The 12,962-nt window shown below is 37.5% G+C and overlaps 1 protein-coding gene across 3 annotated transcripts in view; it reads left to right on the plus strand.

Moving 5' to 3' along the window:
- Positions 1-10,442, plus strand: part of Xpo4 (exportin 4) — an 89,386-nt gene extending 78,944 nt beyond the window's left edge. For all 3 annotated transcript variants that reach the window (XM_023699140.1, XM_004639371.3, XM_023699141.1), the window contains 4 exons: positions 1,517-1,647; positions 3,169-3,286; positions 3,720-3,812; positions 5,807-10,442. In XM_023699140.1, the coding sequence (XP_023554908.1) occupies positions 1,517-1,647; positions 3,169-3,286; positions 3,720-3,812; positions 5,807-6,004 (540 nt within the window). In that variant the 3' untranslated portion in view covers positions 6,005-10,442. The remainder of the gene's footprint in view (positions 1-1,516; positions 1,648-3,168; positions 3,287-3,719; positions 3,813-5,806) is intronic.
- The last annotated feature ends 2,520 nt before the right edge of the window (positions 10,443-12,962 follow it).

Raw genomic sequence — 12,962 nt, forward strand, 5'->3', positions numbered from 1 at the left:
TCAGAACCGGGGATTGAACTCAGGCCCTAGCACTTGCCAGGGAAGCGCTTATTCCACTGAGCCATCTCCCCGGCTCTTAAGCACCTGTTTTGGCAAGTGCAGGGACCAGGGTTTGAGTCCCAGTCCCGCGTGCTGCACTGGCCCCGCCCCCGGGAAGTGCTGAGCTGGAGACAGAGTCTAGGAATGGTGGCGCATGCCTTGTAATCCCAGCACTGGGGAAGCTCATAACGGGAGGATCACTACCAGTGCGAGCTGTGTAGTGAGACCCTGTACCAAATATATTTTAAAAATAAAGTAAAAATATTAATTAAATTATTGCAGAGTTTTCCCTTTATCGTGGGGTTTTTGAAGTACTGTACAGTATGTTGTTAAAATTATGTAGGTTTGGGGGCCGGGGAGATGGCTCAGTGGAATAAGCGCTTCCCTGGCAAACGCAAGGTCCTAAATTCAATCCCTGGTTCCTCAAAAAAGAAAAAAAAATTATGTAGGTTTGAGAGTTTACAAAATGGTTAACATTAGAAGTGTTTTTAAAAGTGTGGGAGAAGTTTGTAAGAGTGTGGAAAGGATTTATAAAGCCTTAAAATATATATAAATATTAAAGTAAATACAGCATAACGTTGCTACTGATTTTCGCTACTTATTGCGGGAGTGTCTGAAATGTAACCTCCACGCTAAGCGAGGGGCCACTGGGTTGAGGGTTGGGGGTTAGTACAGCTGCCTTTTCTTTCTTTAAGCACTGTAGCCGATGGATAATTTCTTACTGTGATTGTCTTGGGATGGTAAGAAGGAAAAGGGAAAAGGGGTGTGTGCACACGAGTGAGCAAGGGGAGGAGGCAGTAGGAAGAAAGGAGAGATGGGAATGCTTGGGAGACAAGGCCCCTGCACAGCAGGCTCTCCCCATGTGCTCCCTCTGTGAGAAACACCTCATTGCAGAAATGATTCCAACATCCGGTGGCCCCGTGCTTGTGTGGCAACCAGAAGGTGACGCTGTGCAACGAGCTCTGGGTGCTAGTAGTTAACTTTCAGGGTTGGTTTGTTTGAGCAAGTAACAAGTATTTAGATGTATATTTTCTCAAATATAGACTAGATTATCTACCTTTTCCTTATTCCCCAGAACTGTCTAAATAGAAAATAGTAGAAGTATAAGGATTTAAGACTCTAATGCATAATAGTTGTATTACTTCCACTTTTCCAAATATTTCACTGGAAATAAACACATTTATAGAAGGACTTTATTCCCAGGTCATTTATTAATTTTGAATTTGTTTTATTTACTGTTTAGTGTAATACAGAGTATATGAAACTGACTGTAGCTTTTATTAATGATCAAAATAATAATTAGTTCTACTGTATATCACTTTTTATAATAGTTACTAAAGTATTTTTATAACTATTTAGGTCTGCATGTTTTTTAAAGAAGTTGTTATATTACAAGCTTGTTGGTTACTTTATAGCATTAATGAAAATAAAAATTAGGTACAGTTGAGCTTATAAATATTTAATATTTCTTTTTCAGTTTCCAACCCTGTGTAACCAGTACTACAAATTAATCACATTTATCTGTGAAATATTTCCTGAAAAAATACCACAGCTTCCTGAGGATCTGTTTAAAAGTCTGATGTACTCTCTGGAACTAGGAATGACATCATATCCTTTAAAATGAACATTATGTTGGGGGTGGAGGGTCTTACTAGAAATATTTTAAATTTGTATTTTCTTTTGTTAATTTGCTTCATACTATCCCCTTTCCATAGATGCCTAATGCATTTTACTCCTACCCCACAGTTACTCCTTTTTTATGGCCCCAATTTGCAATATCACCTAGTATTATTAGGTCTCTGGTTAGCTTAATAGCTAATATGGTCACTTTTCAGCTGTGTACATAGCACCGTATTTCCCTGAAAATAAGACTTGGTTGTATATTAATTTTTGCTCCAGAAGAGGCAATAGGGCTTATTTTCAGAAGATGCCTTATTTTTTAATGTACAGCAATCTATATTCATGTACAAAACTCTGTTTATTCAGATACACTCATGTCATCTTCTTCTGGAACATCATCATAACTCTCTAAACCCTGAATTCAGGCCTGAATGTCTTGCCACTCCATTTCGTACAAAACGTTTGGCCCCAGCCTGTCCTGTCCAGCAGTAAAGCTCTCCTTACCTGGGCGCTCCTTGTCTGTGTGCAACACCGAGTCAGTGATTTTAGCCCATGAATTCTTCACCCAAATCATGCCGCTTGCAGGCCGGCTTCACGGAGTTTCCATTCAAGCAAGTGTTCATTGAAGACTCACAAGACAGGAGCAGTGACAACAATGATAACAGGAATGATGGTCCAAGTTGAGGAATATACCTCAGTGGCACAATACCTGCCTGGCAAGCTCAAGGTCCTGGGTTCAATTCCCAGTACAGAAGAAAAACAGTAACGATGATCCACACAAAAGCAACAAAGACTTGCAGGCACCAAGATTCACAAAGTGCTTCTGTATTTCCCACAAGTGCATGAAATATTGTGTTACAGCACATGACCTACTGACTTACGAAGACTGATGTTAGACACACCATGCCTGTTCATTATCAAGTGCACACATTATTTGTACATTATGTTTATACTCCAAATGGTTATTTGGTTATGTCTTGAGTTCGTCTGTTTACATAGGCATTTACCTCTCATCCCAAAGTGCCTGCTTGGGTATTTACAAATACTTAATTAAAATTAATATCATCATCTATTTGAAGTATTACTAGCAATAATGTCATTTATTTATGTTTAATTTTATATTGATAGTCATTTCGTCCATCATGTGTTACAACAAATGTCCTAAATATATCCATCTGGCTGCTGATCTTAATTGGACTTGTTTTCGGGAAGGAGTTGTATCATGTATATTCTTAAAAAAATTCCTATTAGGGCTTATTTTCTGATAGGTCTTATTTTAGAAAAATGCAGTAGGTAGAAACAAGCTAAACATGACCAGTCTCAAACTCTTTTAGGTTTTATAGATTATCTGAAAACACTGAAAATCTTCACAACCCATTATAGTATATTACATGCTAGCTAGAACGAGTTGTGCATTTAGTACTATGTTTTGGTTTTTTTTTTTTAATCTTTTGTAAGCCCAATATATAGTATATCCAGTATAGTTTGTTCTTTGACCTTTATGATCAGAATGAGCTCAGAGGTTTGCCAGCTTTGCCTGGAGGCTTTGACACCGTTAGCGGAACAGTGTGCAAAAGCACAAGAAACAGATTCACCACTTTTTCTAGCAACTCGGCACTTTCTTAAGGTAAGATATTTGGGGTTGGCAGGTCAGAAAATCATCTGCTTTTGGTGAGTACAGTCAGTACACATAATTCTTGATTCAAATGAAGAAATGTTTACATTTGTCTAGAGAGGAAGAAATAGTTTCAGTTCACTGTGTGTCTTCTGGAGATCAGTTCTTCAGGGCCAGATTATTCTCACCCAGGTTTATTTTCTGTTCTTAAAAATTGATGTGGTAAGTATAATGAGGAATTTGGTAATTTTTTATTCAGATACCACAATGGATGACAACATCTGGAAGTTATCTTAATTTTTTTTAAAAAAATATTTTGTTTGATTTTCAGTTGATTCAATAGAGTATATAACTATTTCCTCTTTTTTCTTTTTTGGACTGGGAAGAGGCTGGGGGATTTTTCTAACCGTATTATATATTTAAAGTTCTTATTATTTAATTTCAGCTGGTTTTTGATATGCTGGTTTTGCAAAAGCACAACACAGAGATGACCACTGCAGCGGGCGAAGCTTTCTACACGTTGGTGTGTTTGCACCAGGTACTGGACACCCTTCTCTCCATCCTTCCGTGCTGCTCAGAGAGATGATGGGTTGTCCCCACCACAGTTCTTAATGGAGCTCTGACTCAGTGAGGCAGTAGTTTTTAGCTTCTTTATTAATTCCTGGCTCTTATTCCATGTTTATCTAACTGTTCATCATCTGAAAAGTGTTCATTTTCCCTTCTTCTCTGTTACCAACCATCCTTTGCAGGAGCTACCACCCCAAAGCTTGTCCTTAGACAACTGTGCTAGGATCCAGGAGTGCAGACATCAGTGAGTAATGAATTTGTGGTTCCTGCCTTTGAGAAACTTAGACTTTTTAAAGGAGACAAGATGAGTAAGACTGGAGGAGTTGTCCTTTGGAAAGCATAAAGAACATCACATTATTTTGTGTAATATTATAGAAAACAGCCTTTTGTTTTGCTGAACTTTACAATTCTGAAATGTCACCAATACAAGGTTAATGTGACAAAAGTGAAGTTATGGTAGCTTACCTTCATTTTTCTGTCCATCTAGTGTATACAAAGACCCATATTGGATCATGTGCTGCCTCAGTTTCCTGTCTTCCCATCCCATGCTTATATGTGCTTTCTAAGAAGGCCAGATGATTGGCTAGAGAAGCTTTGCATTTTATTTCCCATTCTAAATATGGCAGGAGTTGAGGCAATTCATATATTTAAAGCCCTGCTTCCTCTCAACCTCTTTGACCTTTGTGCTCCGAGTTTTCTTTCTTTTTTTCTTTTTCTTCCGGTACTGGGGATTGAACTCAGGACCTTGAGTCTGCCAGGCAAGCATGTATTCTACTGAGCTATCTCCCCAGCCCTTGGAAATTTCATTCTTGAATTCAACTCTAGCACCTACTCTGTAGGTGTGGTAATTAGTGGCCTTTCTCTGTCATTTGATGTCTTGTTGCTTAGGAGGAACACAGTGTTTCTTGTCCCTACATGTATCACTGCCATTATATCTAGAAGTCTTTTTCCCACTTTTCTCCAAGAGTCACTGGATGGTGCTGGTGTGGAACTCTCAAAGTGCTTGCTCTGCCTCCACTCTTTGGAAGCTTGAAAAACCCTTCCTCTGTTCCCCTCCTCCCAGATATTGCTGTCCTCAGAATGGGGTAATGGATAACAAGGTGTCTCTCAGATCTCTGGAGAACTATTCCAAGTCATGTCACCAACTTAGGGTATATATAAAATGCAAAATAAATATGTATAATGCAGCTAGACACAGTGGCAGATGTTTGTAGTCCCAGCACTCAGCAAGTCAAAGCTGGAGGATCAGATTGAGGATATATCAATCTCAAGACCCACCCAAGTTATATAGTGAGATTTTTTTTTTCCTTTTTTTTTTTTTTTTTTTTTTTTGGTGGAACTGGGGATTGAACTCAGGCCCTTGCTCTTGCCAGGCAAGTGCTTATTCCACTGAGCTATCTCCCCGGCCCCAAGACATTATAAAAATTTACACTTTGTTGGCACATCACATCTTAAAAGTATTTGTATTATTTTGTAATTTAATTTCTAATTATACCACATAAATTTATAATTTAATGTCTTAATTATAATGCTGTAGTAAAAACTAGCAAAATCAGGGGCAGGGAAGATGGCTCAGTGGAATAAGTGCTTCCCTGGCAAGTGCAAGGGCCTGAGTTCAGCCCCCAGTTCTGCCGGGGGGGAACCTAACAAAATCAGTATGAGCTGACATGAAAGAATTTTCATCCTGTTCTTTTGCAGGATGTGAAGGATGATTGTTCTGTCATGTGGGGGACCAACAGCTTTTTGCACTATGAATACTCTGGCTGGGTACTCCTATATAATAATCTGGTGATTAAAAAAAAAAAAAATAGTATCTATTTCCTAGCAGTGTGAATTAGTCTACAAAAAAGATGAGATTACCTCAGATAGCTAGTAAATAGAAAAAGATTGTCAGCCTCTGCCTCTTAGAGCCCTGCAGTAACACTTGTGAAATACAGTCTTACAGGCACCTTGTCTCCTCTGCAGGCTGAATATTCCGAGCTGGTGGAAACATTACTGTCAAGTCAGCAAGACCCAGTCATTTACCAGAGATTAGCAGATGCCTTCAACAAACTCACCGCAAGCAGCACTCCTCCCACGCTGGATCGGAAGCAAAAGATGGCCTTCCTAAAAAGTTTAGAAGAATTTATGGCTAATGTTGGTGGTCTCCTTTGTGTGAAATAAACAACAAACTGTGTGCTTAATTTAGATCCTTTCTGCAGAGTGCACTGAATTGCTGAAAGTTGACTTGAGTCTTGTCCTGTTCCTCAGTTCATTTGGCCATTTTGGATTTTGGAGAGCCTCAAACTTTGACACAATGCAATGAAACAGGAGAGGTCAACTTTGAAATCAGCTTCTGATGTGTTAGCCTTGATCTGCCATATATGTTGTCTTCTAGATTTTGAACAGTGATTTGAAAATTTCAAGATGCAGTTCCATGTATGTGCAAACAGATACAGGCACATATTGAGTGCCTTTTCCCCTCTGGTCAAAACATAGGTGGCTAGCCAAAGTTTAGAATTTTTGCTGTTAAATATTAGATGGTCATGTACCAGGCAGTGTTTCTCAAAATGTTGTCCATAGGCCACCTGTGTCAATTGAGCTAATTTTAAAAATCGATTCTTGGGTCCAGTCATAGACCTTCAGTCAGAATCTCTGGTTGTTGGACCCTGGAGTCTTCATTTTAATAAGTCCCTCCCCTCCATCACCTTGAAAGTTTTGAATCAGTGCGAGAGACATTGAAAAACCTTAAGAGGTTTTGTGCTTTCTATTTTTTTTCTCCCTAATAATCAAGTTTTTTATTTAGCAAAAAAAAATCATCAGCAGGTTTCCATTAGCTTTTTAGTTTATACCTCCCTCCCTTCTTTTCTCTCCTCTTGTCTGCCTTCCTCCACCACCCCCCTTTTCCCCTCCACCCTGGTCTTTGCAAGTTTTGTGTAATTAATACACATCTCTAATCATACTCTGATGCCTGAACTTGAGGAGGAAAATACGTGTATATTTTTGTTCCGTAAACAGAACTTTAGGAACTGTAGCCATTTCATTGCCTTAATTTTAAGAAGGAAATTGAAAAACAAGGACAGATTTGTTTTTGAAAGAAATTATCAAGTCTTGATGCTTCAGAGTTGGCTTAGGGTGTTAGCTGCTATGAACCTGTTGCCCCTTTTGATCATGTATTTATGTGAGTTTACAAGTGAAATGAAAAGCGCATTCCTGTGTAGTTAACTGTATGAATGCATTTCAATCTAGCTATACAGCCCATATCTACTCTGAATGGCTTGCTTAAGCAATAACTATTTTTAAAGATGTGAATTCTGATTCACACAGACTATTGCACATTAGGGCATTAGGGGCAATAATTATGTTAAAGTAGGAGTTATCTTCATGTCACAGGAGCCACACAAATTTAATTTCAGAAGTTAAAAACTTTACTTTAGCTTAATCTTCCTAATCAGGATTTTTATACTGCTGCCATGCTTCCCTTCTTTGTGCCAGCTTAAATTACAGAATTGAAAGTGTAGGCATAGAGAACTGTCCAGTGCCATGCTAGAGTCAACAGCACTGTGAGGCAGGGACTCCAGCACAGGTGCGTCTGATACTCAGCTATGGAGGGCAGCATTCTCCTTCCACACGTGCGTGGCTGTCTGCTAAACCATCCTGAGTGCAGCTTTTACATTGGATTGCACATAGCTTATGCATCTTCACATAGGATGCTCTACAAAGCTTTGTAGGACTTTGTAATACTTATAGTTACAGTTAACAAAATTAGAGCATCCAACCTGTGCATGTGATGTTAGATAGGAGTGAATGCTAGGCCTATGGCCGAGTGATTGTTGAGAATCACTTCTTTTAATCTGGCCACTTATCAAGTAACAGTAAATAAAGGTGGAGCCAAAACATCTTAAAAGACTTTGAGGAAGAACACCGGTATCATTTTTCATGAAATACATATCTTTATATTTTGAAATTATTTGATCCATTTCTTTTTAGACCTATTGTTTCCTTAAAGAACTTGAAGTGATAGGCAGCAATACTCACTTTTTGTTGTTTCTGCTATTTTATGCTTCATAGTTCCCTCAAGCTTTTGCAGCAGTTGTGAGTTACATGTATCTCTGTGTGTGATAAATGCAGCCCCTGAGACACACAACTGAATGGAGAGGTGCACTGGCCAGGACACAGCTATAATTAGGGTATTATTACAAGTAAAGATGGGTAGGAAAAGAATGTCTTGGTAGTAAGGCATTCATACTCCACAGTTTATATCCATGAAATGTATTTGGTAAATCTGCCCAGATCCTATTACAGTACTGAAATTTTATTAGACCAGTTTTATTGAAGACAATATTTACTTCAGATTGGACCAAATAATGCTGAAGAGATCACCAGAATGTCAATTAGTGGCAAACTAGGGGGAAGTGGAGAGGTCACCACATTGTAGGTAATGAGGTGCCACTTAATTGTACCATCTAGGTTCTTCAGGGTGTTCATGATTTTGTTTGCCTGATTGGTTATTTGGGTCTTCTTTTATTTTATCCAGTTTTGTCTATAGCTATGTTATTAGCTCTTCAGATTTTTTTTCATTAACTTTAGTCCAGTGAATTTTGAGAACACTGGCATGATTCCAAGAAATTGGTTTTTCCAGTTTAAACTGACTGTGGTTAAAATTTTTAAAAAACATTATTTGTGGCCTTTTTTATATATTCTAAAGGGACACTGTCAGGTATTTGATTTTTAAACTTTCTGTTGTTCACAGTATTCTTTTACCTCTGGTTTACCATGCATTTTTATTTATGTCTCGTTTTATGTTCCTTGATCCATTTGTTTCCCAATGTATAATTAGTAAAGACTTTGTATGCTCAGTTTATGTTACTGCAACAGCAACTATAACTGTGTTCTTGTATCTGTTAAAAGGGTTGGTTTGATTTTAGGGTCCTGTTGCTGGATAAATGATGCCTAGACAGCAAAACATACTTGACAGTGTTTAGACATTGTCCTTTGCAACAGTTACATGCCTCTGCTGGCTCTTAGCCTTGGCAGACAGCAACCTGTTAATATTGCTGCATTGGGTTTTCGTTTGATGTACAATGTTTCCATTTTATGTAAACAAACTTTGCTAATCTTTAAGCTAATTTTAAGAATTCAACCTTATAAATTCTGTACCTAACTATGTTACATTACTCTGTTCAGATGAGATGGTTAGTATTTTCTCACAATTCATTTCAAAACCATGTATCTGTATAATTTAACCCTATGTCAGCATCGTTTAACTCTCCCCTTAATGGTTGGGCTTTTCTCTTTTGTCAGTATCAAGTCTTTATTGTTCTGACATTACCAAGTTTCCCATTTCTGTTAATTCGTCTGTGACCCTCTCAAATATTGAAGGAAACTAGCTGTCAGGTTCAAGAGTTTCAAGTTTGAGTCTCCTGGTGTACAATGTTGATTCAATCCTGAAAATACTGTTTTTCTCTGTTACAATTTTACTTGTGTTCTGTTTGCCACCTCTGTCCCTAGAAGTGGTTGTTATTGGAATTTACTAAGTTGATAGTTTCTGACGGGTAATTGTCATTATCAGTCGGTTCCTGAATAAAATATTAACCTTTTAAGTCAGAAGGAACCTCAGTATTTCATAGGGTTTTGTTTCGTTTTTAAGCCAGAGAACAAGAAACTGTTTTGAATATGAGGTTTCAACAAAAGTTTCTGTAAAATTTTTTACAAAACAACATAGATGATTTGAAGATATAGTAATAATAATGTTTTAAATTATTTTTAAATGTAAGTGAATTCTCAGACTTGGTAACTATTCTGAATAACTGCATTTAAGAATTCTTTAAATTTTTTTCTAAAACTTAAAAATATCCAAATTAGGCATATTGCAGAGCTTAAATTGATTAGAAGTGCCATGGTTCAAGTTGAACTTTAAACATTTCAATTTAGTTGTAAATAATGTGATATATGATTCATTGATTATAATGGGAACCCATAACATATTTAACCAAAGAATATATTTGGTTCAGGTAAAGATAGAAGCTTAATAGTGGGCATCCATTTCTATTTTAAAGAGGACTTAAGTGAAAAAATCTGTTTCTGGCCTATGGCGCTCTTTGTGGAAGTCTTTGTGAAGACTGAACATTCTGAGCCAGCTCTGCAGTGATCACTGGTATGAACCTGGAGGTGTCGCTTGTGCATTGCACCTTCGGTGAGGCTCATAGAGAGTACTGTCTCTCCTTCACCATGTGGCTGGCTCTCTACCTGTTCCCAGGCCTTCTGAGTCTGTTCTTAGACCTCTCTGGTCTGGGTTCTTAGGCCTGTCAGCTGTTTGGCACTGTGGTGTGTACTCACAGCTGATAATTCCTAGTCTGAGTTCAGCACCACATCTGCACTATGTACCTGCTGGGGATCTGACCTCAAGTGTGCTGTGAGCCCAGGCTGCCCGGTGTGTAGTCTTCTACCACAAAATTACTATGACAGATTGCAAATATTGGTATTGTGATTTGATTCTCTGTACAAAGAAAGAAGCTCTACACAGTGAGTTTGTGGTTTAATGGTCACAAAATGTTAGCACTGCTACAGTTCAGTGCGTGTAAAATTTTTTAAATTTATAAATATTAAAATTTGAAACTTACACTAAGACTTTTCAGTTTTTTTAAGAGACCCAGGGATGAGTGTACTATTTAAATATTTACCTCTATTAACATAACTAATAAAGGTATAAAGTTGCATTTACCTTTCCAAGAGATGCTGCAATATCATTTTAGGAAATAAGGATGTTTATCGAGCCACTTACAAGCTGAATATCAAATTGATAAAATTTTATTTGTATTTTTAAGATCCATACATGGGAGTTGAAATGTGTCTTTTCACTAAATATTTTATTACATTTTTGTTTGGACCATGTGTGATTTGTTCATGGGTATTATCTAGACTATTTTATCAACATACTGCTCTGGTGCTATTTCATTTACCATCATGCAATGATTGACACTGGGAACATTATACTGTCTAAAACAACTAAAAGATGTATCAGTGAAATCAAGATTTCTGTTACTTTCTGAAAGAACCCACAAGCCTTATAAAACATCTAGTATTCAGAAGAAAAATCAAAATCCTGTTTATGTTCTTCAGTACTTATCCCACATTTTCGAAACATTTTCAAAGTCATTAGGTTTGTTTGGCATATAATTTTTAGTAAATAGTAACTTTTTATCTTAAAGGGAAGTGGAAAATTAACATTCTGCTGTGTGCTAGATTTTCACCCTTCCTTCAACTTTAAATCTTATAAAACATACAGTGAAAAGTTAATTTTTAATAGTGTATTTTAAAATACAAATTAATTTTTAATCTGAATTTGCTTTGAGTATTGATTTATTTTTCTTAAATATGACCTGACTCTACTCTAAGCATAGAAAAGTAAGTGTAGCATTTTGAAATTTTGTTTCTTCTCTCATTACTAAAGGTGAAACCATCAGCAAAGGTTTTTCTGTCATTTTAGAGCTATAGATAATTTTTAAAGTCACAAATAAATAAATCTGGTTTTGGGGGCCGGGGAGATGGCTCAGTAGAATAAGTGCTTGCCTGGCAAGTGCAAGGGTATGAGTTCAGTTCCCAGTTCTGCAAAAAAAAAGGTTTTCAAAAAACATTTTTTAAAATGATGCTTTCCAAAACTGCAACTAAGTAGTTTATGACTGATGCCTTTGGCTGACTGATTAGTTTATGTAATGATTTTGTTCATTTTCAAAAAAAACAGGATCAGCTGGGGGTAGTTGTATGTGCCAGTAATCCCAGCACTCAGCAGGCTGAGGCAAGACGATTATTGTGAGCTCAAGACCAGCCTGGGCTATAAAGTGAGCTTAAGGCCAGTCAAAATTGCATAGGAAGACCCTGTCTCAAAAGGACCCCCCCCCCAATAAGATCCCAGATTGAATTGGGTCTTGTACATTCTCAAGTGGCAATTTAGTTAAACTTTAAAAGAAAAAAAAAAATTAAATGGAAGCAAAGGGTATGTTTGGTGAGATTAATGAAAAAAGACTTCCTGGGAAATAGGACATGAGTGGCAGCATCCTGTCTCAATTTTAGCACATAAACCAATAGCCTTCTGAATCCTGAGTAAATTAATTGTAACATCCAGCAGAAAAGTTATTAGTGTTGCCCAGAGTTGATGAATGACAACCTGAAGTCACTAATGCACATCTTTATTTCCATAGTAGTGAGCAATGGAAGTTGTAATACTGTCCACTGTGCCTTTGCCAGCTTCGGCTCATTGGCGTGTAGTACTGGAGCTTTTCATATCTGTACCTTGGGGACCTGCCCAGCAGCTCAGTTGTTTAAGTGCCTGCTTAAACAAAGCCCTGAAGCTCAAGCTTCTGGGGTTCCAAACCAGAGAGTCACTGCAAACGAGAAATGCCCTAAAGGCATTTCGAGCTTCCAAAAAAAAAAAAACCTTCTATCATATCTGTACCTTCTCACAGCTGCACTGGCTGGGATGGGCCTTTCTGAGAACTGGCCTGGTAAGGCTGTTTGAGCTGGTAGCATCTAGACAGCGGGACCTATATTCGATTTCTAAGCTACTTAAAGATTATATTAATTTTTACAGGTTCATCCTGTATTTCATAAGAAATCTTCCCAAAATAAATTGTAAAAAACACTGATGGATAAGATATAATAATAGATGCTTAATAAACTTCATTTTATTATACCTAACAACACTTTTTACTTTGTTAGGTATATTCTAATGAAGTCTAATAACTCATAATTATTTTAAAATACTGCCATAGGTTCAGTACAGTGATCTTATAGCCCTGACTACCACTACCACCATGGTGTTATAATAGTTTGCCATACTGTTTGCAGTCTTTTCAACTGAAAACTGACCTATTAAGTCAACTGTCTTGGTTCATTTGTGCTGCTCTAACAGCGTATTTGAGAGTGGGTAACTTATGAAAAAGGATCATGTATGTCTCAGTCCTGATTGGGATGCGGGGAGATAGCTCAGTAGAGTAAGTGCTTGCCTGGCAAGCTTAAGGGCCTGAGTTCAATCCCTGGTTCTGAAAAAAATAAAGTAAAAGAACTCTCAGATCTGGTGGCTGGGAACGCCACAGTGGAAGCATGGATGTCTGGCAAAGGCTTTTTTGCTGAGTCTTCACAT

The sequence above is a fragment of the Octodon degus genome, unplaced genomic scaffold (genome assembly GCF_000260255.1).
Source record: "Octodon degus isolate 3935 unplaced genomic scaffold, OctDeg1.0 scaffold00111, whole genome shotgun sequence".
NCBI lineage: Eukaryota > Metazoa > Chordata > Mammalia > Rodentia > Octodontidae > Octodon > Octodon degus.